This window comes from Bubalus kerabau, chromosome 5 (assembly GCF_029407905.1).
Source record: "Bubalus kerabau isolate K-KA32 ecotype Philippines breed swamp buffalo chromosome 5, PCC_UOA_SB_1v2, whole genome shotgun sequence".
Classification (NCBI taxonomy): Eukaryota; Metazoa; Chordata; class Mammalia; order Artiodactyla; family Bovidae; genus Bubalus; species Bubalus kerabau.
The window spans coordinates 104,311,635-104,337,348 of NC_073628.1; the positions used below are offsets into that span (position 1 = coordinate 104,311,635).

The following is a 25,714-nucleotide window of genomic DNA, read 5'->3' on the forward strand; positions in this document are numbered from 1 at the left end:
TTCAATGCCACTAGTAAACAGAATACAACATAATATTCCACTTGACTTGGCAACAGGCCCCAGAAATACCAGAATTTATCTGGTGAAGAGATGTGAAGCCCTTCACAGCTTCAGAAGATCTCGGGGTCAGCCTTCAAGTCCACTGGGTTCCAGTGACTGGGAGGATGGGTGGCAACTGTGGGAGTGGGTGGGGTGTGTGGCACAGACAGGGGTCCCATGTCAGGACCTGCATCCACTTCACAGAAGAAAACCAGCTGAGGTTGCAGGCCCCAGGTCGGTGACCGAGGACGTGCCTCAGAGCTTTTCCATCGTACCAAAAACATGCCTGGAAGAGGATGGGCGGGGGCTGGCCTGCCCACCTGAGTTGGGAAGAGAAGGGGCAGGGGTGCTGCAGGGCTTACACAGCGGCGCTGTCCACCCACTTCTGCCAAGGGTGCACACGTGCGTGTGCACACACACACACCCTTGCTCTTCACCCTGGTCACCAGATTGCCCCCCCAGCAGCTTCAAGAAAACAGTAGGGAGTTAGCTCACAGGTAGGAAAATGGAGCCCCTAGATTCCCACCTGTCCAAGGGGGAGGAGCTGGGCCTGATTTCTGGTGACCCCTCACCCCATGATCATGCCTCTCACACTGAGCCTGGCCCCGCACCATCCTGCAGATGCCCTGCTCAGGACGGCCCTTCCAGCTGCCCCTTCCAGCTGCCGGAGGCCGCAGGCCGTGTAGGTCACCTTGGAGGTTAAAGGAAGGAGCTGCCCCTCCCTCCTGGTGTGGAACACCCCCACCACGAGGTTCAGTGGGCGGGGCCTGGATGAGCTCCACCCTGCTCAGGCCACTGCCAGCCTTCCTCCTGCAGCCAGCCTTCCTCCTGCAGCCAGCCCCAGGGATGGATGGAAGGGACAGAGGGCGGGTCTCCCCCAGTCACCCTCTTCTGGTCACGGCAGGGATCCACACCCCAGCTCTCATAAGGACAACAGGGCCCCAGCAGGGCTCTGGTAGATCGTCAGAACACTGGGAGCCCCCACCCCAAAGACAGCACTGCCAGGACCCAGAGAGGCACTGGGCATGGGCTGGGAACTGGGAGGGCTGGCAGGGGGCTTCCCAGGAGAGTGGACCTATCCTTCTCGCACCTAGCCCAGCAGCACCCTGCCACCAGCTGGCCATCACCCTCTCCTGGGAAGCAGGACACTTCTTCCCCTGCCCTGAGGCCACGCCAGCACACCTCTACCCACCTACAAGTACCAGGGGGTCCTTGGCGAGCAGACTGGCTGGGAAGTGGGGCCATTAAGGGAGGTGAGGGATGGGGGGACACCCTAGTGGGGCTCTGCCACAGGTTCTGCTATGTCCCCGAGTCCCCAGACCCACTGAATAGGCTCAGCTTCAAGGGGCTTCATGGGAATGGCCCTGCCTACGACACTCCAGGTGGACAGATGGGCAGGGCCAAGGACTGGCACAGGGTGACCATGAATGTGGTCCCAGACAAGCTCCCGGGGCCCAGCACAGGTGACCACACACAGGGGGCCTGGTTCCGGCCCATGGGAATTTTGCAGGGACTGCTGTAGCCTTTGCTGGGGCTCACAAATGTGCAAATCCAGATGTTAAAGAAATACTTTAATGCCTCAAAGTCACAACTTCAGTGCTGGCACCGCAGAGTCACCTCCTCCAGTTGGCCCACCTCTGGGAACACGGGGCAGCCCCGGGCGCTTGGGCTGGAGCAGGACAGGTATGGGAGGGAGATCCCTCCAGGTGATTCCCACTCTTCTCAGGGCCATCTGCCTTGATCACACACCCACTGCCTCACTGCCCCCTGGGTGCATGGGGGACAGGACGGGGCAGCCAGGAGCTGGGGGAGGGTGAGGCCAGTGAGCAGGTCAGGCAGGGCTCCTCCCGGGGACACAGTCTGGGGCCAGGGCTGGCATGGCTCCTGAGCTCGCCTGGAGGAAGCTCCCCCGAGGACGTGTGACCATCCTCCTTGGAAGTGTCCAGAGCCCATGCTGCAGCCTACAGGGCCTTGGGCCTTTCAGGCCCCAGGGGCCAGCCCACTGCACTCCCCAGGAACAGGCGGGGCCGCTTGATGGAGTGTGGACTGACGCTGCACGGCCGCAGCCCGGCCTGGCGAGGTGCCGGCAGACCCAGCTACACGTCCGTCTCCACACGCAGCCGCTCCATCCTGCGCACATTGCCCTCCACGGCCACACGGCTGGTGATGCTCCGGGCGAAGTCCTCGGGGAACCAGCCCGTCTCTCCATCCCGCAGCCTCTCGCCATAGAGCCATCCTGGATCCAGACACCAGGCAGGTGAGGGCGGGGCCCCTAAGTCGGGTCCTCAGCCCTCAGAGCTACCGTCCCAGAAGATGCCAGGGTCAGGCATCCCTTGGAGCTGACCCTGCCCCAAATCAGTGGCCTTGCTCAAGGTCACGCAGACAGCTGGTCTTCCAGCAGGTGCTCGGCCCCAACACTGGCCTCAGGGGCTGAGCTCGCTCCAACTAACCTGGCCCGTCCTGAGCAGCTGCTCGCAGGGGCTAATCTCCTGCTTAGAACACAGAGTGACCAGGAACCCACTTCCGAGCCCGAGTCTGGTTCATGTGAAGACATCCTTGAGGGAGGCTGTTGAAGGGGTCCCTGGGCCCAGTGTGAGCCCATGAAGTGCTTGCTTCTCTAGGGGTCTTGGGGCAGCTGCCCACACCAGTGTGCTCTGGACTGTGGGCAGGGTTCTCAGACTTGCACTCAGCACCAGCCTGCCGGCCCCTCCTCTCTGCCCGCCCCATGCAAACCCCAGGCCCACTGTCTCCGACCCGTGCACCCTCCAGGCTCATCACCCACCCCGTGTACAGGCCCCAGGCCCATCACACCCCATGCACCCCCCCAGGCCCATTGCACTGCCCCCCATGAACGCCCTCAGGCCCATTGCTCCCCCTCCCCATGTAAAGCCCCCAGGCCCATCGCCCCCCATGCACCCCCCCAGGCCCATTGCATTGCCCCTCATGCACCCCCTCAGGCCCATTGCTCTCCTGCCCCATGTACAGCCCCAGGCCCATTGCCCCCCATGCATCCCCCCAGGCCCACTGTCCCCCCGTGCACCCCCAGGCCCATCTCCCCCACACCGTGCACCCCCAAGGTCCATCTCCCCCCTCTGTGCACCCTCCCAGGCCCATCATCCCCCATGCATCCCCCAGGTCCATTGCCCCCCCCGTGCACCCCCCAGACCCATCACCCCCTGCCATGAACCCCCCCAGATCCATCGCCCCCCCCCGTGCACCCCCCAGATCCATCACCCCCCATGCACCCCCCCGTAGGTCCATCACCCCCCTGTGCACCCCCCAGGCCCATCTCCCCCACCCCGTGTACCCCCCCAAGACCCCCTAGGCCCATCACCCTGTGCTCACCATCTTCCTGCTCCAGGATCAAGACCACGTCCGCCTGCTGCAGTGTGATCTCGTCCACCTGCTTGGCCAGGTAGGCCTTAGTGATCTCCACCTGGAGTAGGTCTGGGGAAGGCAGGCATCAGCGGCAGGACTGTTCCAGGGAGGGGGTGGGCAGGGTTCCTGTACCAACGCACCCCCTGTGGCCTGGTCTCGGTGGAGCCCGGGGGCCCCCAGGTGTCCCAGCGCATGGTCACCGGGCAGCTTTCCTCCGCTAAAGCCAGGACCCCTCCTGAGGCTGCGGGACCTGCTGCTCTTGCTTTCATCACCAGCAGAGGGCACTCCAGGCTTCTCAGGGGCCAGGCAGGGCCGGGGCTGTGAAACAGCTCTATGGGCCAGTCCACTCCAGCTCCGTGGCCTCCGTTTCCCTGGTCACTTGGCAGCCGGGAGAATGAGGTCCTGAGCCAGTGCTGGGTCTGTGTGCCCAGATGGACACACATGTACCTGGAGTAGGGCCCCTACCTGGCAGATCACCCTGGGGCAGGCTGCGGGGTGGACTGGGGGCTGGACAGCACCTCTTCACTGCAGGCTGACCCCTGCCCCTGGGCAGGGAAGGGGCTGTGAGCCCTGCTGGTTGCAGGGGCAGGCTCTCACCTCCTTTGTTTGGGGGTCCCCGCGCCTGCCTCTCCCGTTGCGTGAGCGCCGTGATCCACCGCGCACGGTCACTCCTGGGGGGAGAGGGCCCATGAGTGAGGCCCGAGGCCGATTCCACCAGCTGATCACCTCTGTTTCACGCCCTCCAGCCAGTGTGACATGGTGGGAAGATGGGGGTCCCTGAGCCCCCACAGCCTTCGAGGGGTGAAGGCAGTGGGATGAAGGTTTATGCTGCCCGGGCGCCCTTTGGTGAACCAATCCTGAGTGGGAGGTGTAAGTGGGTGGCCCCCCTGGTCAGTCTGACCCACTGCGCTGGGGTGGGGCCAAGCTGCAGGAAGTCAGACTCAGGAAGGAGCGGCATGCAGGCCTCCCCCGGGCAGGCTGACTTGGGGCCAGGCAGGGCCGGGGCTGGGAAACAGCTTTACGGGCCAGTCCACTCCAGCTCAGTTGCCTATGGCCACAGACTTGGGCAGCGGATGCACCCCCACAACCCAGGCTACCCTGTTTCCTGGCACTAGTCTGGAACGCCCTGCCACCCCATCAGTCTGCTGTTGGAAATAGAGCCTCGGCTTCCCTCCTGGGAAGGGGCCCTGCTGGTGGAGGTGTGGAGACATGGCCGGTACCTCTCTGTGCGCTGGTCCCCACACTGTTCTGACCTCATTGCCCCCCACGGCCCCCACCCTTGCTGCAGCCCTGCTGTGCTCCTGGGTCTGCTGGAGCTCCTTCCCCAGGGCCCCCACCGGGCACCCCACCTTCCCTGTTTCCCCTTAGTCCTCACCCCCTTGGACACAAAGGACTGTTCACTCGTACATTTTGCACCTGGCATCTCCTCCCCAACCCCAGGAGAGTGAACTACATGAAAACTGGGCTGCCCCTGGCACAGTGCAGCACCCGGGAGCCCTGGATCAGGTATTCCATCCCCACGGAGCGCTCAGGGCCACCCCCGCCTCCAGGAAGCCCTCCCGTCTTACGCTGAGTCGCAGGACAGCAGGATCTTCTCCTGGCGGCCCTCGCTATTGTGCAGGAGGATCAGCTGGAAGGGGTGCGGAACAGAGGAGCTGCGGTTGCCGCCCCCCGGCAGAGAGGCCTCCGAGGGCTCCATCTTCTGGACTTGGATGTGGTCCACCTGGGCATAGTCTTGGACCACGAAGCTATCCTCACTGTAGGGAGACAGGTAGCTGGCCAGATGCTGCAAGGGTCTGTGGGCAGCCTGAGGGCCAGGCAGTTGGAAGGATGCTCCCAAGGGCTGGCCCCAGCCCACCTCCCTGGCTCCAAGGCCACAGCTGCTAACTGCTCCCCATCCCAGGACCATGCAGCCTGGCACCCAGGGGTGGGGCCCACCTCTTCCTCTTGGTGACCACCAGGACGTCATTGAATAGGAACAGGTAGCATGTGGGCCGGCTGGCGAGTTTCCGGAACAGCCCGGTTTCCTCCACCACGAAGAGCTCCCCGCGCTTCAGCAGCCATCGGGAGGCAGAGATCAGCGGGAGGGACTGGGGGCCAGAGTGGAGATGGGGTGAGTCCTGGGGGGGCAGGGAGGGACTGGGGACGGGGCAGAGATGGGGTGAGTCCTGGGGGGGCAGGGAGGGACTAGGGGGCAGAGCGGAGTTGAAGTGAGTCCTGAGGCAGGGCAGGAAAGGACTGGGGGCAGGGCAGAGATGGGGTGAGTCCTGGGGGGCAGGAAGGGACTAGGGGGCAATGCAGAATTGGGGCGAGTCTCACAGGGGCTCCTGGGATGAGTCCTGGGGGGCAGGGATATGCAGCTGAGGGGACAAAGCCCTGCCTCTGAGAACAGTGTGACCAGGCCTCCCTGGGGCTGGATTGAGGAAGGGAGAGCAAATATCTAGGCCTCAAACAAAGGGCCATTCAGTCTGCGGACAGGAGCCCCATGGGGCAGCAGCTCTGTGCCAGGCCAGGATCCAGATCCTACCCAGCAACCCAGGATAGGCCTGCCGTGCCTCCAGCCAGGCCTAGGGGCCCACTGGGCACCTGCCGGAGGCCCCCCTGAACCAGGAGGCTTGGCCGCACCTATGCAGACTGCAAGGAGCCCCTGATGTGCAGGACCACATCTGGTGTCCAGGGGCCTTTCCTGTAAATGAAGTTCCTCCCCCTCCATGGCCTAGAGAACAGGCTGGGCTAAGGGGGACATGTGAGGGGGGCATGCCCACCAGCCTCTGCTACCCAGACATGCCCCACCCCACACCCCACCCCTCCAGGGGCTCTGAGCCCCCTCGCCCCAACCTGGGCTCGTGGCTCCCCTGCCCCCAAGCCCTCCAGTTTTGAGAGATGGTGGTAGAGGGTAAGAGCCCCGCTCAGGGGTCAGCCTGGCCTGAGTCTGGGCCTTTGCTCTGGTCGGGAACATATTCACTTCAAACATGATCTCTGCTGCCCGGCCGTGGAGAGAATCAGGACCTCAGCCAAAGGTTCAAATGCCTCCTCTGTGAAGCCCACCCTAACCCACCCTCAAGGAGTCTGCTGCCCTTGTCTGAGCCTCCGTGTTCCCCCTCCATGGCTCCGCAGTCCTCCTGCCTGCCCATGGTGGGTTCCCATCCGGCTCCAGCCTACCTGGCTGCCTCTGCAGACTGGAGGTCAGCAGCTCAGTCTGCTTGATGATAAGCCAAGGCCCCACCCACAGAGCTGCCCCAGGCTCCCTCTGAGTCTTCTGCCCACCCCACCTTGCCCGCAGGGCTCTGCTGCGGACAGACAGGCTGGGGTAGAGCAGCAAGGTCAGTATGCCGGGGGAGGGGGGGTGGGGGTGGGGGTAAGGTGGTGGGGGGGGCGGTGGCAGGCAGAGGCTGCCTTCAGGCCATGATTCCAGCCAGCAGTTCCCACTGCCATAGGCAGCAGTTAGGGCAGCCCCTGGACCACACAAGGACAGGCTAGTCTGTGGGCTGGTGGGGGAGCTGTGGGGGCAGAGGTCTGAGCTCTGCCTGCTTGGGAGGCACTGTAGGCTGCTGAGATCTCCACCACCAGACCTCCAGACCCACCAGGGACAGGGAAGCCTGAGCGGCTCTGAGGTCATCCAGCCCTGGCTTCCAGCGCAGCTGACAAGGAGCCCTGGCCCAGGGTGAGCCCTGCAACTGGGCCTGCCAGCTCCCCCGACTCAGCCGCTGGGTCTGCCCTCTGCTCCTGCAGCCCTGGGGGTGGGGGCACAGGCTGGAGAGAGACCCGCCTGCCCAGCCAGCCTCAGGCAGGAGAGTTGGAGCTGGACCCTGTGGCCAAGGGGGCTGCTCTCAGGTGGGGAAGGGGCTGGAGAGGCAGAGGCAGAGCTCAGTCCTAGGCCTCACAGTAGGGGTGGGGGTCACCCCCAGAAGCCTGTCTCCAGCCTGCAGGCTGGGGACGGTGACCCCTGACCTCAGAGCAGGGCCTGGGCCGGGGCGGGACTGGGCGCACCTACCTTGACCTTGCTGAAGTCCAGCTGTGTGTGCAGCGTGTACATCTGCTCCGTGCGCTCCATCTTGTGGGCGCCCTCGTTGCACTGCTTCACCAGCTGCAGGGTGTGCAGGGGAGAGCGGCTGCCGCGGGCCGCTGCCATGGGCTGCCATGGCCTGGCACCCCACTCCCACCCCCATCCAGCCTGGCCTGGCTGCCCACGGTGCTGGCCCTCATGGCTGCCCTAGTCCCCGTCCTGCCCAGGCCCACTGACTGTGTAAGCTCCACTCTCTCTGGGCCTCAGTTTCCCCCACCAGCACTCAAGAAGCTTGGGAGGGACCACCTGGAAACCCTCCCTGCCCCACCCTCAGGGTCTCTGCCATCAGGCTGGGCTGGGCCCCCACCTCATATACCACCCCCCATCCCCACCCCTGGGCCCTCCTCACCTTGCTGATGGCCTTGAGCGCACGGCTGGCTGCCTTGTACCTCTCAGGGTGGCCCTGCGTCTTGAGACAGAGTGTCTGCAGGAAGACACCATCCATGAGAAGCCACGAGCAGCCTCCTGTACCCTGGCTCAGCGGCCTCCCTGGGGCAGGGGCTCCCCTACCGGTGCCAGACCTTGGGGACACTCAGAGGGCTGCTGCCAGGCCCCACCCCTTCAGTCCTTGGCTGTCCTCATCCAGCAGGGAGGGCCTGAAGCCTCTATTTCTCCATGTCCCAGAGGGCCCCGGAGGGTCTGATATCCCGTCTGCCTGGGACGCTGACCCACGGAGCACGGGCCTCAGGCTGCCTCTCAGAGTTCAGCTGGGCTCTTGTGTGCACGTGTGCATGCACATTGCGCCTGCCGTGAGTGTACACCTGTGTACCTGGGTATGCCTGTGTAGCTTTCACCCCCACGAACCCCTCTGTCCCATGAGCTGGCATCTCAGAGCATGAGCCACTCCAGGGAGCCCCTGGGGATGGTGACGGTGTCTGGGTCACCCCAGGTCCACACAAGACAACTGACCGAGGGGCTCTGGGTAGGAGGCAGCCACAACCCTGGACTGACGCTCAACAGGGGTCTGGGGGACACCAAATCAAACTCAGGACGTGAAGGCACCCCGTGACCCACCAAGGAAGTGACCAAAACCCGCCAAGTGCTGGAGCAGCTCCCAGCAGAGAGAGCTCTGTGGGCAGCCATGGTCACCGTGGCAGTTAAAGTCATCTTATAATCGTCTTCATAATCATATGTAACAGACACTCAGCGAGGTCAGGAGGAGGGATGCCAGGCTGGGGCCAGGGCTGTGCACTCACGTCGGTCAGGAGGGGCAGCCGGGTGACCCTCTGCATGGGCAGGATCAGGAAGGAAATCATTGGCAGACCCCCACATGCTGGCCGCTGCTCAATTGCCCGCAGGGCCTCCCGGAAGGTGGCGTTGCTGTTTCTGCAACAGATAACGGGGTCTCAGCTGCAGTGGGTGGCGTGGCTGGTCCAGAAACGGGAATCGGAGGGAAGTCGCAGAAGCTGGAGGCAAGGGGCCTGCTCCTCCCGGGGCCCCCTCCCACCCTGTGGACCCGGGGCCGGCTCACGTCAGCCGCTGCAGGGCACGCTGCTGGTAGACCTCGTTGGAGCAGTAGGAAATGTAGGGGTGGAAGTGATGCTCCGCGTGCTCCTCCAGGATGTCGCTGATGTCCTCCACGCACACCTGTGCCTTGTGCCGCCGCTCCAGGTCCTCGAAGAATCTGCGGGGGTGGGGGTGGGGGGCCAGGAGCTGCTGGTCTGTCCACGGCCATGCGCGCGAGCACACACATGCACACAGGGGCACCGCAGTGCGCTCCGGGTGGGCTGGCTGCCCAAGGCGCTCCTGGGAAAACCCCAGATCTGCTCCTGAAACCTGAAATAACTGGGCATATACCCATGGCCAAATCCAAGGCCACTCCCTGCGAGATTCTGGCACAGATTCTAATTGGCATCATGGGATGCAGACAGGTATGATCAAGAATTGTTGCTTTGACTTGATTCCCTGGGACTTGGGTCAGAACTGCCCACATCTGCCTGGAGGCCTGGCCCCCTCTGCCCAGCTCAGGGCTGGGGCAGGGGTTCTGCTCCTTGCAGGTGATTGCAAACCCCCAATTCCTGCTGGGGTCCCTGCTGAGGCTCATCCGTAACCCAGGACTTGGGGAGGGAGGTGAAGATAAATGAGTTTGGCTGGTGCTGACCCAGGGCTGCCTAGGGTTTCGCTCCCACAGGCAGCCATTGCCTCGTGGCTGGGTCTGGCTGGACCCGCGTTGGGTCACTGGGGGTGTCAGCCGCTGGCTGGAGCCTTGGGTGCACTCTGCACAGCCAGAAGGTACTGGACCCCAAGGCCTCATCACACGACCAGATCCTGGCCAAGGCAGCTAGGGGCCTCCCACCCCCAAGAGCTCTGCCCCTGAGCAAAGCTCTTTGTTCCAAGGCCCCTTCCCATGCCAGTTGCTCGGACCAACCCCAGGCTCCAAGCTATGAGCTTCTCTACCCACAATTGACTCCTAGAGCCTGCTGAGCACGGCTGCCGGGACCAGCTGGGGCGGCGTCTGGGAGATAAGACAGCCAGCTGACCTTTGAGGGCAGAGAGCCGAGTCCTGAGCCAAGACCTGCCCTACACGGGGACGCTGGCTGGCCCACACCCCTGTGGGGAGCCACCAGGCCCAGGCAACCAGTCCAGCAGGGTCCTTACCATCCTTCTGGGGTGAGTGGGGGAAGCAGGGAGAGGGTAGGGAGGAGGGCTCAGGAGCCCCCAAGGAGCTGAGGACACCAAGGAGCCCCCAGCAGCCCCACCCAGGACCTGTGACAGGTCTGTCCACCCCAGAGAAGGATAGGAAACCGCACCAATCTGTGGCCCCCTGCCCTGGGGCCCTGGACTCTTATTATCCTTGGTAAGCCTGGTGAGGGTCTCAGGGAGGGGGAATGAGGCCTGGCTTGGAGGTGGGCAGGGGTCCTCAGGCCCCCACTCACTGGGCCCCAGCCTGCTCCTCTGCTCATGAAGGGGCTGCCCTTCCTGTAAGTGGGAGCATTCTGAGAATCCCCGCTTGGGGCAGATGGGGACCCCCACCCCTAGATCCTGCCCCGAGAGGGAGGCCTGGCTGCCTGGATGCAGGACCACACACACATGTGTGTGCGCAGGCAGCCCACACTGGTCAGCACCTCTCACAGGTGACACCGAGAAAAGTCTGGGAGAGCTGGGCCTTAGCAGCTGACCCCAAACAGCCAGTTTCTGGGGAGGCCACTGGTAGCTAAGAGCTACCAGGGCCAGGTCAGGGGGTCAGGGAGGCCGGGACACCCCACTAGGGGGCAGGGATGGAGCCTGGGGTCTGTGGAGGGCAGAGAGAGCAGGGTCCATGTGTTCAGCCCTGCCATGCTCAGGAACACAGGACAAAGGTCAGAGCTGCAGAAGGGGGCAGCCCACGCCAAGCCCCCACTGAGTCAGGGGCTTCAGACTTCCCATGGCCGGTCACTGGAGTCCTGCGGAAGTGCCATCCCAGGGATGAGACGGCCCTAGATTCCATGGGGGCCCTGGGGCAGCAGACTGGGGTGCTCAGTGAGGTGGGTCCAGCACCTGATCATTTCCCACACTTCGCCCCTGTCTGCAAGGGGGCAGGTGTGGGACCCACCCCTTAGGTTAGGGAGAGGACGCTGAGCTCAGGGAGACTACAGAGGGTGTGATGGGGTTGCCTAGGATGCAGGGCAGTGTGGGGCTGGACCACATGGGTGCTGACTGGACCTCACCCTCCACAGAAGTAAACACACACAGACACACAGACTTGCTGCCACACACGCACATACACACAGGCCCAGGCAGGCCTGCAGCTGCACAGCCGGCCCCTCCTCCACCTCCCGGCCCTGCAACCAGAGCCCTGGGCCGGGCCCAGACGCCTCCTTGTGGAATATGACCCGGGGCTGCAACTCAAAGCTGCCCTGGCCTGCTCCACTCTGCAGGCACCTCATGCCTCGTCATTGGCCCTCTACGTCTGTGTGCCCTGGGGCCAGCTCCTGGTGGCCGCAGGGCCCTTGAGGTTCTTGTGCTTCCTGCCCCTGCAAGGTAGCTCCAGACCAGATGGTAGGTCCATCCACACTGCAGACCAGGGTCACTCGGAGTCCTGGCCTTCCCACCCTCCTGAGAGCCTGGGCCGCTGCCGGGGTGCCGGGCCGGGCCTCACCTCTGGCTGGCACTCAGGACGTCTGTGATGTTGGAGAAGAGGTGGTGGTGCTCCATCTGGGTCATGGTCGCCCGCAGCTCCCGGGACTGCAGGAACTCGGCCACCAGGATGCCGAGGCTGTGCTGGTACGAGAACTCGGACGTAAGGATCTCGAAGATGGCCTGGGGTGAGAGCAGAGCGGACGTGGGGCATCCGTGCCCCCTGGCCCTGCCCGGAGCCACCCCACCACACAGGGGGCCTGGCCCAGGGTGTGTTGCTGACAAGCACTCAGGCTGTGGGGATATGATGAGGGCGCAGGACTTGGGCCCCTGCACAGGACCTGGGTGGGGCTGCCAGCACAGCTGTCGGGGCGGGGGCAGGTGCTGAGCCGCTCTCCTGGGTGGACTCCCACCTTTGTGTGGAAAGTGGGTAATGGTAGTCACTCCCAACCCTCACCATGCCCAGGGCATCAGCCATCATTGGTACCAGGAGGCGGGCAATGAGTGAGCAGGTGACATCACCATGGCTGCTGTCCCTGCTTCCGCCTGGGCTGTCAGAAGCAGGTGCCCCTGCCCACCCCGTACCTCCTGCCTCTTGCGCTCCTCGGCCGGAAGCTGGTCCAGGATGCCCGACTCCACCACCTGCAGACAGCAAGGCTTGAATCACGGGATGTACCTCCCAGATGCTCATCCTCTCGTCGGACCAGAGCCAGCGTGGATGGCAGAGCCGCCCTTCATGGCTCGGCACAGTGGGACTGCTGGGCTGGCCTGTCCCTGCTCAGTCCCGTCACCCACATCTCTCCTCTTCGTGGAAACCTCCCCTGGGAAGTGCCCAGGGGCAGCCAAGAGAGAGCATGGGTGTCCAGAGGGAAAGGCCAGCAGGCACTGGAAGTAGGGAGGGGGCTCTGTCCTACAGAGCTGCCTGGGGTGGCAGGTGGGAGGTGGTGGTGGTGGAGAGGCAAAGAGCCCTGGGAAAGCTGAGGGGTGTGCTGGGGGCAGGGCCACGACTCAGGCACACCTGGGCCAGGAGAGTCAGCACCCCACCTGGGAGATAGGGTTAACAGTGTTCCAGCAAGGAGCACTGCCCTGTTCTCCACCCGTCAGGCCCCCTGGCCCGTAGCTGCCCTGGCTAGAGTGTGGCCCGCTCGATCACAGCATGCCCACTGTGTCCCTGCAGACCGTTGGGAGAGCCCACTACAGGACTAGAGCCACCCGATCCTTCTCTCCTCCCCACCAGCCTGGGAAGAGGCTGCCAGCAGCGCTTGGGCTGGGAAGGTAAGTCCCAAGTTCCCTCCTCAGCCCAGAGGCTGGGTTGAGACGCCCCGAGCTCAGGTGATTGAGAGCAGAACCTCAGATGGCCTTCTAGGGTGCAGCATCCTGACCCAGCTCTGACCCTGGAGGTCACATCCACACAGGCAGCTGGACCCGGGCAGGTGGGAACACACATTCATTTCCAGCCCTTTTCAGCTGTCTGCCCTCACCCCACCCCCTCCTGGGCCCTCCCTGGCCAGTGACCCCACGGCAGGCAGTGTCGTGGAGCTCGGTAAGTGGTTGGGGTGCCTCAGCCTGCCTCGTGCCCTGTGGGGTGTGGATGAGGAAACTTGTACCACAGCCAGGGGCCCTCACCCCACTGCCCACTGCGCCTACAGCCTGCCCTGCAGCTCCGTTCCTTGGCTCCCAGGGGATGGGGCAGCAGCCTGTGTGCCCCAGGCCAGCTGCACCTTCCTGGGGATCGAGAGTTGACTCTCCGCTTGGAGCCTGGGGCCTCTGTCTCAGCTACACTCTCCACCGAGACCCCACCGCCCTGCTTTGAGGGGACCAACCCCGATTTCAGATGTGGAAGGTGGTGGGGGGCCTGGTAGTGGCACGTGGCTTCAGCCTGGCCTTTCCCCTCCCTTCCTGCCTCCTCACTCGGCCCCTCCAGGCACATTTCAGGGTCAGCGCCCTGGGAAGGGGTGCCCTGTGCCCACAGCTCCCTACAGGTCAGCCTGAGCAGGGAGCAGAGGGCATGAAGCTCACCTGTGGGATGCCTGTCACACATACACAGATGACATCTGCCCCTAACCTCCCCCAGTAGCCCCCTGAAGGTGCCCCGTGGGGCAGACCAGCTCTGAGGCGCCAGCAAGATGACCCTGAAAAGGGAGCACAGATGCGGTGCTTCTGGGCAGCTCCCCCCTCACTGGGAGAACCACCCATGGCCTCTCCCTGCCATTGCAGCCCCTACCTCTGGGAGCTGGCTCCAGGTGATCTGGGGGGGCCGGTAGCTCTTGACCACGATGGGGGCATCCACTTTCCGGGTTCCCTCGGGGCTGGGGGGCTCATCAAGCAAGTCATCGTCGGATTCGTGGCTGGTGTTCAGGCCTCGCTCCCTGATTTCCTGGTACAACCGGGGGTCTGGGGACAGAGGCGCATCATCTATAGGCCTGGGGGCTCTGAGCGGTCTGATCCCCTCAGAGACCTGCAGGTCGAGTCCCCCCGAGGAGGCCCTGAGAGCGTCAGGTGGTGCAGGGCCCCTCAGAGCGGGTTCCCCTTGGGCCGGCTGGCTCCCATGGTGGTGCTGGAAGCCCAGGGTGTCCCTGTGCCAAACACCTTTGGACCAGGGCTGAGCGGACAAATCAGAGCGGTCAGGGGCCAAACTGCATGGCCTGGGCCGGGGGGCCGGGTTGGGGGGGCGCATGGGACTGGATGGGGCCGAGAGTGCTCCACAGTGGCTGTACAGGGCAGCCCCACCGGGCAGGTGCCCGGCTCGTAGTGGCTGAGACAAGCCTCTCCCTCCCATATGGCCCTGAGACCTAGGGCATTGCTGCTGCTCTCCTGGGGTCTGATCCTGACGCCTTCCCAAGCCCAGGCCTGTGCTGTCCACAGAGGCTAGGGCTTGAGGAGGGGCCTGTCCAGCTGGAGGCTCTCATACCCACAAGTGGCTACGTCCTGGCTGGGAGGGCACCTACCCTTCCAACTCCCAGGGGGTCCCGGAGGCAGCCCACCCAGGGTGAATGCACTGCTCTGGGCCCTGCCATGCCCAGCCATCACCCATGGCCCCAAGCCTCCAACACTGGGGTCCTGTGGACGGTGTGACTGCTGCCCAGGCCTTGGTCTCACTGGCAGGGCCTGGTGCACCCAGTGTGCTCGACAGGCAGCTCCTGCGAGTGAGCGTGGGGCCTCTGTCTGCCCTTGCCCCACCCCTGACATGGCAGGGTCCAAGGGAACTTTCTAGGCTTATCAGAGCTGCAGGGCCAGAAGGACCACCAGGCCCTGGAGGGATCCCACCCAACACTTTCACCACCTCCCTGGACGCCCCAGTGAGACCAGCCCCCGGCCCAGTCCGGCTGCAGTGCTGTCCAAGGGGGCCTCGTGGCCGCACTCACCGTCTTTGAAGGAGCCCTTGTGTGCACGTTTCCGCCCCAGCGTCTTCTGTGCAGAGAGACACACAGGTGGTCAGTGGAAGGAGGGGTGGGTGGGGGTCACAGCTTTCCCTCCCCCAGAGACCACTGCACGCTCCAAGCATGACACCACCCCCAATGGGAGGTGCTCTGCTGGGCATGCAGAAGATGCTCAATAAACGTCGGCTCCACAAGGGATGCGGGGCCACCAAGCAGCGGCCAGGGCAGGCAGAACAGTATGGGACAGGGGCTCAGAGTGGGCAGGGCAGGTTACCGAGGGCTGGGCAGGCAGGACAGTATGGGACAGGGGCTCAGAGTGGGCAGGGCAGGTCCAGGAGGGCTGCCTGGAGGTGGAGGCATGTAGACATGGGGGATGACCAGGAAAATGGGGCGTCATGACCAGGCCTGGAGGGAGGCTGGGCAGTACAGCTGTGGCTAGGAGATGACTGTGAGGGGCGCTGGGTGGGGAGCTGGGGCTGCACGCGTGCCCCACGGATCTGGGACCTCGGGAGGCAGGAGGAGCAGGGCTGGCATGTGAGCATCCAGTCCCAGCAAAGGCTGGGGTCCCTGCAGATGATGGGGCATGGGTCTGCAGGGATGACTGGGGGTGGGCAGGGGTCTTGGGGCCACACAGCTTGGACCCTCCAGCTGCTGCTCTGAGCCCGCCTCCTTGTCCAGGATCCTTTTCCCCTGACCTCGCAGGTCCCTGGATTCCAGGAAAGAGGCAGCTGGTTTCTTGAAACAAGTTGGGGCCTGAAACTCCACGCTGGTCAGGGCCGTGGTGTTCCCAGCCACACTTGGCTGCTGTCCCGCTACCCTGCACCCCACCCCCACCTGGCACCCCCATGCCTTCCGCCTCCAGGTCTGGGTGCCTGCTGTTGCCTTGGCCCCTCCTCTACCTGCCCCCACCCTGTGTCTATGGTTCTGCTTTAATCCTTTTTCTTCTGGACCCCTCTCCCCACTGGGCCCTGAGCTCCTGGGGACCCCTCTGCTCTGTGCTAGGATGCCCCTATAACACTGTGCCCCACCATCCCGGGAGCTCTCCCAGGGCCTGTCGACCCAGTGGCTGAGGGCTCAGGAAGTGTCGGCTGGAGGCATGAAGCCAGCATGAATGAGGAAGACCCCGCAGGCCTGGCCCTAGGCGGGTATGGAGAATCGCAGTCCAGGCTCTCATGCAGGGATGACAGGGGTGCCTCCCCCACCAGGCCAGGGGTGTCTCTAGCCTGAGGACAAGGGCTCAGGTCCTCCCCTCTCTGCCTGCAGGGTCACCAGCGTTCTGACAGATTGTCTGGGCTTCTCCCAGATCAGGGCCAGTGTTCATAGTCTGGACAGGAGTCCATGGTGGAGGAGGTAGCCAGGAGGTAACCTGGGCATGGGGAGCCCTGAGCTGGCTGTTGGGCAGGGCAGCAAGGGACAGCATGCAGGGCAGCGTCCAACTTTGGACCTGTCAGCAGCTCCCCCGAATCCCCGATGGGAAGCCCTGGGCAGACAGATCTCAGGCCAGCTGATGCAGCAAAGCCACCACTGAAACCCATCCTCCAGACAGGCTGGCTCCCTCCTGGGGCTCAGAGGGCCCTCCCCATTCAGTGCTCCCCGCTGTGGCTGAGAGAAGGGATGACTTCAACTTCCTGAGCTAAGCCTCTGCTTCCTCATCTATAAAATGGGGACATACATGCTCTGTTCATAGAGTGGCTATCAGGCTAACAGGAATGAATCCCCCCAGGAGCCTGTGCAAGTGGGCACCTGCATGATGATGTGAAGGTGTGATCAGACCCCCTCCCACCTCCCCCCAACCACCACTGACCAGAGAGACGGGCCTCCTACCTTATTTTTGGCTGCAGGCCGAGCAGGAGACTGGCTAGGCTCCTCAGCCAGAGCCTGGAGCTTGGGGGTGAGCTGGACGGGGCCCCCTTCGCCGCATGGAGTCCCCAGACCCTTCATGGCTGCCCGGTAGGACTGGTTCCTCAGGTTTCGTTTCAGCATTCCCCCGGGACCCATGTCCAAGTCCATGTCATCCAGGGAGAAGCTGGGGGCTGAGAGGAGCTGGGGGTTCCGCCGGGCAGCCTCCTTGCTGAGCATGGCTGCCCCGAAGCTCTGGTGGCGCGCCGGAGTCTTAGCCTTGCTGGACACAGCCAGGCTCCGAGGGATAAGCTGCTGTGTGCCCATCTTCAGGGCTGCTGGGCTCTGCGTGCTCAGGATGACGGTCCTGGGCTCCTGGGACTCAGGGGCCGGCTCTGGGGGCGCCGGGGTGTCGGGCTGGAAGGCGGCATTGCTCCTGCTGTGCAGGGAGCTGCGGACCACTGGGAGCCCAGATGCTGGGTTCCCCTTGGCATCTAGCCGCAGCTCTGAGTGGAAGCAGTATTCCAGGAGCTTCTCCTCCACGGAGCTGTCTGAGTACCGCTGGGACATGCTGAGTGGCCGCAGGACCCTGGGGGAAAGGATGGAGGTGAGGGCAGCCCCGATCCAGCCGGAGCCCAGGGTACAGTCAACCAGGATCCAGTGCTCAAAGGCTGGTCTTGCCACCTGAAGCCGAGCTGGCTGTCACATGGTCCACAGTCTCCAGGAGTCCCCAGGGAAGTCAGTACACAGCTGGCCAGAGGCACCTGGGGAAGCTCGGGACAGCACAGACCTGCAGGGACCCAGGTGGACGACAGGCTCTCTGCGCTTTGGGGACCAGGTAGACAGACCGCAGAGGGTGGCCTGGTGGGGCCTCTGTGCTCCCCCTGTGGGGCGTAAGCTCGTGGCAGTGCAGGTCTGTGGCCTGGGACCCCAAAGACTCGGATTGGAAGAGCCACTTGGCCTCCGGGCACCATTTCCCACGGTCAACAAGAGAAGGATGAACAGTGTTGCCTGCTGGGCTTTCCCGAGGCCTGCATCAGACAGCATGGCTACATCCCCTGGGGTACTCAAGGCCGGGCTGAGGGGCTGGTGTAGGTGTGAGGTCTCATCCAGCCCAAGGGGCACCACGTCTCCATTCTCACTGGGCAGAGAGGCCGGGGCCAGTCCCACCCGGGACACAGGGCAGGAAGTGACGGATCCAGGATCTGAACTCAGGCCTGTCTGACTGCCCTGACTCTCCGCCCCACACACAGCGAAGCCACCGTGGCCGTCACCTACACGTTTCCCTGGGCTCCGAGACACGCTCACCCTTTCCCAGGCTTCTGAACTTAGAACCGGGCCGACAATCCATCTCCAGTCTTGCCAGGCACGGTCATCATGTACACGGGAACCCAGAAGGGAGGGGACATTTGCAGAGCTCTGACCCTGAGCCCTCAGCCCCAGCACACACTGCTGCTCCGTGGGCATCGCTGTGGCCTGTGTTGGATGCATCCGAGGACAGCTGGCTCTGCCCGCATCCCCTCGGATGGTCTAGCCCGTCCCTCCCAGCAGCCTGCCCCACCTTGGCCCTTTCATCCTCTCCGTCCCCACCCACCCACATCCTCCAGCCCTCCCACATCCTCCAGCCCTCGGCTGGCCTGGCGGCCCGCCCCCTCCCCAACAGGCAGCCCTCTGTACTGTCTGTCCACCAGTACACTGGCTTCCCTCCTCCCAGCATGGCCAGGCCTAAGCCGAAGGATGTATGTCCCTCCTGGCAGAAAACTTCAGAAACCGCCGCAGGATTCCCACCATGCCTTCCCCTGCAGCAAGGACGGCGGGCACGTGTGCGGGGATGGAGCCCACGGGCCTGGGGTGAGCAGGGCCCCCGGACCCCGCGTATCTAAGCACTTGATGGAGCTACTTGTTGCTGCAGCACCGACTGGCTCATCCTGGCTGGGAGCACATCACTTAGCCAGCGTGGCTGGGTCACGCCATCTGCCACACCCTGGGCCTCTTGGGCACCAGCCTCGGGCCACTGACCAATCCATCCTGAGGATCTTCTCTCCCATTGCCACTGTCACCTCCCCCTGCGGATCCCTGTGCCTCGGTTTCAAAATCTGTAAAGTGGGCCCAATAGTAATCACCCCACCCCTGCTTCCTGAGGTTGCTGGGAGGGGCGGGGAGCGTGTACATGTAGCGCTTGAATGGGGGCCCGGCCACCGAACAGCTGGGGGGATCACTAGTGCTGAAGAGAAGGTCATCTATGAGCCTCAAGAGGATCAGCTTGTGGTTTACAACCTCACACGGAGGAACGTGCTCCTTTCATTCTTTCCTGTTTACTTTTAAGGGAAACAAAGATAGCCACAATTCATCCGCTTCTCATATTAATGTATGTAGAACTTCTGAACGTTAAAGTTACAAAGGGCAGTCAAGGGTGGGAGCCTGTGTTTCAGATGGAGAACTAAGGATCCAGGTCGCCGGCCCAGATGGCCCTGCTGGTGGGTGGCCTCGGCTCAGAGCTTCGCCACGGTGTCCCTTGCCACTTTCCCTGCGGGTCTGGGGAGGACACTGACCCTGGGGTTCACCCAGCAGCTCCTGCCCTCTCCCACCTACAGGGGCAGCTGGAACAACTGGACCCCGTCCCTTGGAGGCCCGGCTCTTGCCCCTCTCTCTGCCCCAGCTCACAGGTTCTCCACTAACATCATCCCAGGAAGGCGTGTGTGGCTCAGACTTCCGGGCCTGCAGGGAAGGGCTGGCCCTGGAGCCTTGGCCACCCCCACAGCAGGGCGACGGCCCACGCATTCCTGGGGACATTCTGAGTCACCAGGCTGAGGAGGGCAGCCACCCTAGGCCTCCCTGGGCACTGGCAGCCGTGGGCGGGTCCATACCTCCCCCGGTCAGCCTCCCCTGTTAACTTGGCTGCACGGTACCCAGGACTGGTTGAGAAATGCAGGTTTCCATCTATGCACACGAAGCAGGTTAGACTAGGAAATGGCAACACACGCCAGTATTCTTGCCTAGAAAATTCCATGGACAGAGGAGCCAGGCAGGCTACAGTCCTTGAGTCGGACACGACTGAGCACACACGCATACGAGCGTGTGTACACACACATACACGAAGCAGATGCACCCGAGTGGGTATCCAGGAGACGCCCTGAGTCCTTTTTTCTAGCCACGGTGTATTTACTGCAGGGCAGCTACACTGTTATAAAAACTCGCAGCGGGCACTGAGAGGCCTGCACCAACACTGTGGTGCCCATGGACCCCCCGCCCTGGCCCCCATTCTTCCTTCTTCCCCCACTCCTCCCCATCTCGGGCTCCAAGCCTGACCCCTCCTTGAAGCCCTGGCCCAGACCTGGCCAGTGGCACGGCCTCTCCCAGGAGAGGACAAAGTCTCTTCTGGAGCTGGAAGGTACCAGATGGAGCCGGTCAGGCCAGCCCCTGCTGGGCGTGACCTGGGTTCTAATCACGGCGGCCGCACCCACAGGCCTGGGGTGCCACCAGCCCGGAACCCAGGCCTGAAGGAGGGGGGCACTGTGCCAGGCGTGTGGGCTGCAATCCCGCTCTGCACAAGCCCCAGAGCCTGGGCCCGGCTGGAGCTGGCTCCTGGGGCTGCAGCTGTCGCAGGGCCCGTCTTCTTCCTCCCTGGGTTTAGCTGATCAGAGATACCTGGGTGTAGGTTCAAAAGTCCAACAGCACTGAGAGGCTGATCATCCTAGACAGGCATCCTCTCCTCATGCCCCACCCCCACCCTGCCTGCCACAAAGCACCATTCCCAGCTTCTCAGTTTTCTCCCAATTTCAAATAAGGCTCAGTTGCTGTTTCTCCATCTCCTACCTCTGGGCATCACCCACTGTTTCCAGCCCAGCGGATGAAGCTCCAGCCCCAGCTCGGCCATACCCTGTGGGTGTTTGTCTTAGCCTGGCCTGCCCAGCCTCCCTCCCATTAATAATTCCCTCTTGTTTACTGGCTGGTTTTCCTCCTGTTAATTTTCTCCATGCACTCCAGTGCCCCTGCCCCAGGCATCTGGATGCTGTGCTCACGGGATCCAGGCATCAGATCACCCTTGCTAGGCTGACCTCTGCCTGCTTTTAGGGCAGGAGCTGGGCACTCTGGCCCCTACCCTGCAGCCTGGTCCTCCCCATTCCTCCTTCCCTCCTCACTGAGCTATGGCCCACCCCCTGGCACCTTCCCAAGGCAGGGTCATGGGAGTAGACCTTTGAAAATGTCGTCTTTGTGCCTGGAGAGTCCCACTGGAGATGATTTTATTCAGGAATAGAGAAGCCTTCTCCCCTTGGCCTCCAGCTTCCACTGCCAGTGAGACACTGACACTGGTCTGACTTCACCTCCTCGTCATGACCAGAGGCTCCCCGGCCCTGGTCACTGATGGTGTGGGGCCCTTGCTTTACTGCTCGCAGGACGGACGCAGCCATCGATACGCGTTCACTCGCTGAGCCACGGGCTCACGTGTTCTTTTAGGTCCGCACGTTTTCTGGTGCTGTTTGTTTTTTTTTTTTTTAATCATTTCTCCCAACTCTGATGCTTTGGTCTCTTTCTGGAATAGCTGTTGCTGAGACCTCCTCCTCATTTCAGACCTGGTCTCTCCTTTGCCTTTCATCCTCTTTTGCAGGAGATTCCTGCCTTCCACCAAATGTTTTTTTTCATGGTCCCACCAAGAGTTCTTTCCTGCTCTTGATGCAGAGAAGCCTATTCTCATTTCAAGGATTCCATATGCTGTTTCAACATCCCCATTGGCTTCTATTTAAGAGACAGGCAAGTGCTGGTGGGAGACCTGTGTGCCCTGTGGGCACACACCCATGAGCACATATACTCAAGCACACGCTTCTGCCTGGCAGGCTCTTTGGGATTCCCTACTGGGTTTGTGTCTCGGGATTTCTCCTCCAACCAACTGGCTCTAAGAGCCTCTCTTTCATCACTCTCACTGGATACTGGCCTTTGCCTGGTGTCCTGCAGCCAGCACAGGGGAGGGCCCAGAGCACAGACTCAATGCCAGCCATGTTCTCTGGGCAACAATGTCGCTGAGAGGGGCCAGACACCCTGCAGCGACCACTTGAGCCACAGAGGCAAGTCTGCTCCCCAGCAAAGGCATCCCTGGAAAGCTCCCCAACCGGTGTCCATGGCGGCGGGGGCTGTGTGTGATCCATCTGTCCCTCTGTTCCCCCATGGAGCCTGTGCATCCTTCAGGAGCAGGGATGACTTCCTGTCCACGTCCCCACAAACAGCTGGGCTCAATTCCCAAGCTGACACGTGAATGCTAGTGTCGTGGGCACCTCTCCTGTTCCTCTCCTGGGACCCCGTCTCCCCGAAGAGGCCCTGGTGAGCTGGACGGAGAACTAGCCCGCTTGGTACTTTGCTTCAAGAAAGCAGAATCCGCCAGGGCAGCACCATCAGAGGCTCCAGACCCACCTGTGCCCCCTCCCGGGTGATGCCCTGCTGGCTTCAACTCAGAGGGGGCTTGGGGAGGCCCCCACAGTTGGGTCCTGGGAACCACAGCATTAGCTTCCCCCTGTGCCACTAAGCAGCCTCTGAGTGTCCCCGGTGCACGTGCAGGGGTGGGTGGGTAAGAGCCTTCCCTGGTGGCTCAGACTGTAAAGAATCTGCCTGTGATGCAGGAGACCTGGGTTCGAAACCTCGGTTGGGAAGATCCCCTGGAGAAGGAAATGGCAACCCACTCTAGTATTCTTGCCTGGGGCATCCCATGGACAAAGGAGCCTGGCAGGCTACAATCCATGTGATTGCAAAGAGTTGGGCATGACTAGGCGACTAGTACTTTTATTTCACAGCCTCCCTGTGTCCCCAGTGCACATGCAGAGCTGGGTAAGGGGCACGTGGGGCTCGGTCAGGAGGAGGGGGCTGGGGTGCTGAAGATGGAGGTGGGGACGTCCCCGGCAGCTGCAGGTGACCTGACTCAGCCTGTCCAGTCCTAAGCTACACTTGGCCCTGACCTGACTCTGCCTTTCAGGCTGGCCTGGCCCAGGGGCCCTTGCAGCCCAGCACCCCTGAGCCTGTGTTCTTCCCGAAAGATGGGCTTCCTGGACCCCAGGAGGCTCAGCACCGTTCTGTGGGCTGCCCTGAAGAAGCACAGCCTTCCTGCCTGGCCTGGGGCTCTGATCACCGAGCTCTCACAGTCACCAGGATCCACACAGCACCGACTATGGGACCTGCCACTCCTCAGGTGAGGCCACCACGGCACCTCCATCCATGGGGCATCTCTTCCTCTAGGTCTGGCTGATGAGACCCTGCCTGGCGGGGGGGCGGGGCTCAGCCTCCCCGGCACCGTTCACATGACCCCGTCTTTGCTCAGGCAAACTTGACCCACCATGATGGCCTCGTGCTCAGGTAATTCTGCCTGGCCAGGCTGGAGACCGGGAGTCACACGGAATCCGGGGCAGGACTGGGCTTCATAAACCACACAGCACACAGGTCTGTCTGAAAGGTGGCTGGAACAGCTGGGGGCTCTTGCAGGTAGAGCCCCAGGGATGCTGCTCAACACCCTACAGGGCACAGGACCACCCACGACAAGGAATCATCTGGAAAAACTGTCCGCAGTGATGAGGCGGAGAAACCTTGTCTCAGCTAACTGGAGATTCACCCGCCTCCATGGGGGCTGGGAGACCCTTCTGGCTGCCCTTGGCCTGGCAGCGGGAGGTGGGTGGTGAGCCTCGTGCACCCCTGACACCTCTGGGGCACCACAGGCATCACGGAAACCACACTCCTGGCTCGGTTGGCCAATGGCTCCCATCCTGTCTCTCAACACAGCCACCCCGAAAACCCGGTCCCTGTGCCAGGCTTGGCTGGCACAGACGCTGTTTCCCGAGCTGCCCCGGATAAGAAATCAGAGCCCTGACTTGGACAGACAGCCTGGACAGGTGACCTCAGGCGTCCTCCAAATACTCCACGCCCCCTGTGTCTTGCCCCTCACTGATCTTCTGGAAGGCGGATATTTCCCTGCTCTGCCAGGCAAGGAAACCAGGTGCAGAGGGAATGTGACCTGCTGGGGTCAGGCTGCCAGTTAGCGGAGAGCTGGGCAAGGAGCCAGGCCCCGTCCTGACCTAGATCCTCGCTGCCCCAATGGGATGCCTGGGTGAGCAGCGACTCTCCCTGGAAATAAAGACGCTGATACAGGTGGTCAGTGGCTTTGGGCAAGACAACTGCCACAGGCAAAGGAGACAAGCAGCTGAGATCCTTTCAGAAACTGAAACTAAAATTCCGGGACCCGGACATGGTGAGTGCCATGCCCAACAGGTCACGCACAGACAGGCGTCTCAGGGGCAAGCCATGTCATGCCACCTCACCTCTGCACCTGGTTTCCTCCCGTGTAGGTGAAGAGAATCTCCGTGCAGGGTCAGAGACAATCCCCCCTCTCCCTGAGCCCGCGGGGAATCAGAGCCCTTGGGGAACTGGCATGCTCCCTTCTCCCACAGGTTCCTCTCTTCTAGGTGCCCAGGTAAGAGGGGATGGGGGAGGGGCCTCTGCCAGCTTGCCATTCCCCCCTGCAAGTGCCAGGGAGGACCCGGGGAAGCCCTCAAGCCCAGGGTAGTGCTCAAGATGTGATGCCGGCTTCTACAGCCTGTGGGCATTGTCAGGGCAGCGACCAAAAGAGGAGCCAGCTTCGGCTGAGTCAGCACCTAACTGCTCCCCTTTCACAGACAGTAAACTGAGGCCAGAGGGCTTAAGTAACTTAGGAGACCCAGAGCTAGGATTTGGACCTGGAGCCCTCACGTCCAAGCACTAGTCAATGGGGCTGCAGGGTAGACAGGTTGGCCTGACAAGCACCCTCTGAGGCCCCACACCAAGACGTGCAGACTGTTCACCCCCAGGTCGGATGCGGAGTTACTCCCACCACCAAAGTGGCCCCTGTTGAGCTGAGGTTCAGCTGAATCTCAAAACAGATTCTTGTTTCCGGGATGCAGAAATGGAGGTTGGGCAGCTAGGACAGGGGTCTTGGGATCAGTCGGACCCACAGCTTCAGGAGCCTAAGCTCACCCTCCTTAGCCAAGAATGAGCAGATCCCCTCCGTCTGCCCACCAGGGTGAGGAGGAGTCCTCATTCTTGGGGCTGCTACACTTGGTACCAAAGTGGGTTTGGGCAACAGATTCTCCAGAGTTGTTGGGAGGGTCGTTTGCTCCCTCCCTCCACCTGCTTTCAAAGGTCCCAGGGTCTTCCTACGGATCTCTCAGCCCTGATGCCCCAGTGGGCTGCAGAGTTCCCCTCCACGGCGAGGAGTGTCCCCTAAGGCTTAGAGGAGAAAAGGCAGCGGGCAGCTGGGACGCTTGAAGCCCGGGAGTGGGGTCAGGAGCTCTAGGTCCAGCCAGGCTTTGTCCCCTCCCGCTGCCTTCGCTGGGCAGCCACTGCGGAGGGAGGGAGCCGCAAAGTGTCGCGGCCCCCGGGGCGGGGCTTTCTGGAAAAGCGAAGGTGAGGAAAGGGGCCAGCCCCCTCCCAAAGGCTCACCCCCTGCCTCCACCTCGCTCACCCGTCCCTTCCCCGGCTCGCCTGTCCCCCAGGCTCACTCGTTTCCCCCTCTCATCTGTCCCGCAGGCTTACCTGCGCTGCGGGGCGGAGGACGGAGCTACGAGCGCGTCAGCCGGTACAGCCTCCAGGCTCCGCGCCCCAGCGGGCAACAGTTCCCGGCCCGGCGCTCTGTCTGGCCGCTCGGTCCCTCCCCGTCCCCGCCCCCACACTTCCTGTGCGGCCCAGCGGGAGGCGGCGGCGCTCCGGCCCCGCCAGGTGGGTGGCCAGGTGGGGCGGGGCGCGCGCCCGGCGGCTCCGGCACCGAGTGCCGGCGGTGGGAGGGGCCGGCAGGGTGCGCCCCAGGTACCTGGCCGCGCTGCCTGCGTCGCTGTCCCCGCCTTGCCGGCGGGAGCCCACGTGACTCGCAGCCGAGCGGCTCGCGCCTCTGAGTCCAGTCTGGAGTCTCCTGCCAGAGGCCAGCGCCGCTCCGGGACCGCCCCCAACG

General features: G+C 62.9%; 1 protein-coding gene across 2 annotated transcripts; it reads right to left on the reverse strand.

Moving 5' to 3' along the window:
• Positions 1 to 1,595: 1,595 nt before the first annotated feature.
• Positions 1,596 to 25,714, reverse strand: ARHGEF16 (Rho guanine nucleotide exchange factor 16). Of its 2 annotated transcripts, XM_055583613.1 has the most exons (15): positions 25,303 to 25,707; positions 16,744 to 17,347; positions 14,905 to 14,950; positions 13,764 to 13,933; positions 12,125 to 12,181; positions 11,562 to 11,722; positions 8,955 to 9,107; positions 8,680 to 8,809; positions 7,833 to 7,907; positions 7,412 to 7,504; positions 5,356 to 5,507; positions 4,986 to 5,174; positions 4,015 to 4,088; positions 3,385 to 3,486; positions 1,596 to 2,275 (listed from the first exon to the last, which is right to left on the reverse strand). In XM_055583613.1, the coding sequence occupies exons 2-15, from the start codon at positions 17,326 to 17,328 to the stop codon at positions 2,136 to 2,138; spliced, it is 2,127 nt and encodes a 708-aa protein (XP_055439588.1). In that variant the 5' UTR covers positions 17,329 to 17,347; positions 25,303 to 25,707; the 3' UTR covers positions 1,596 to 2,135. The 2 variants fall into 2 exon arrangements, with proteins under 2 accessions (XP_055439588.1, XP_055439587.1); XM_055583612.1 differs by lacking the exons at positions 1,596 to 2,275; positions 3,385 to 3,486 and having other exon boundaries at positions 3,557 to 4,088; positions 25,303 to 25,714.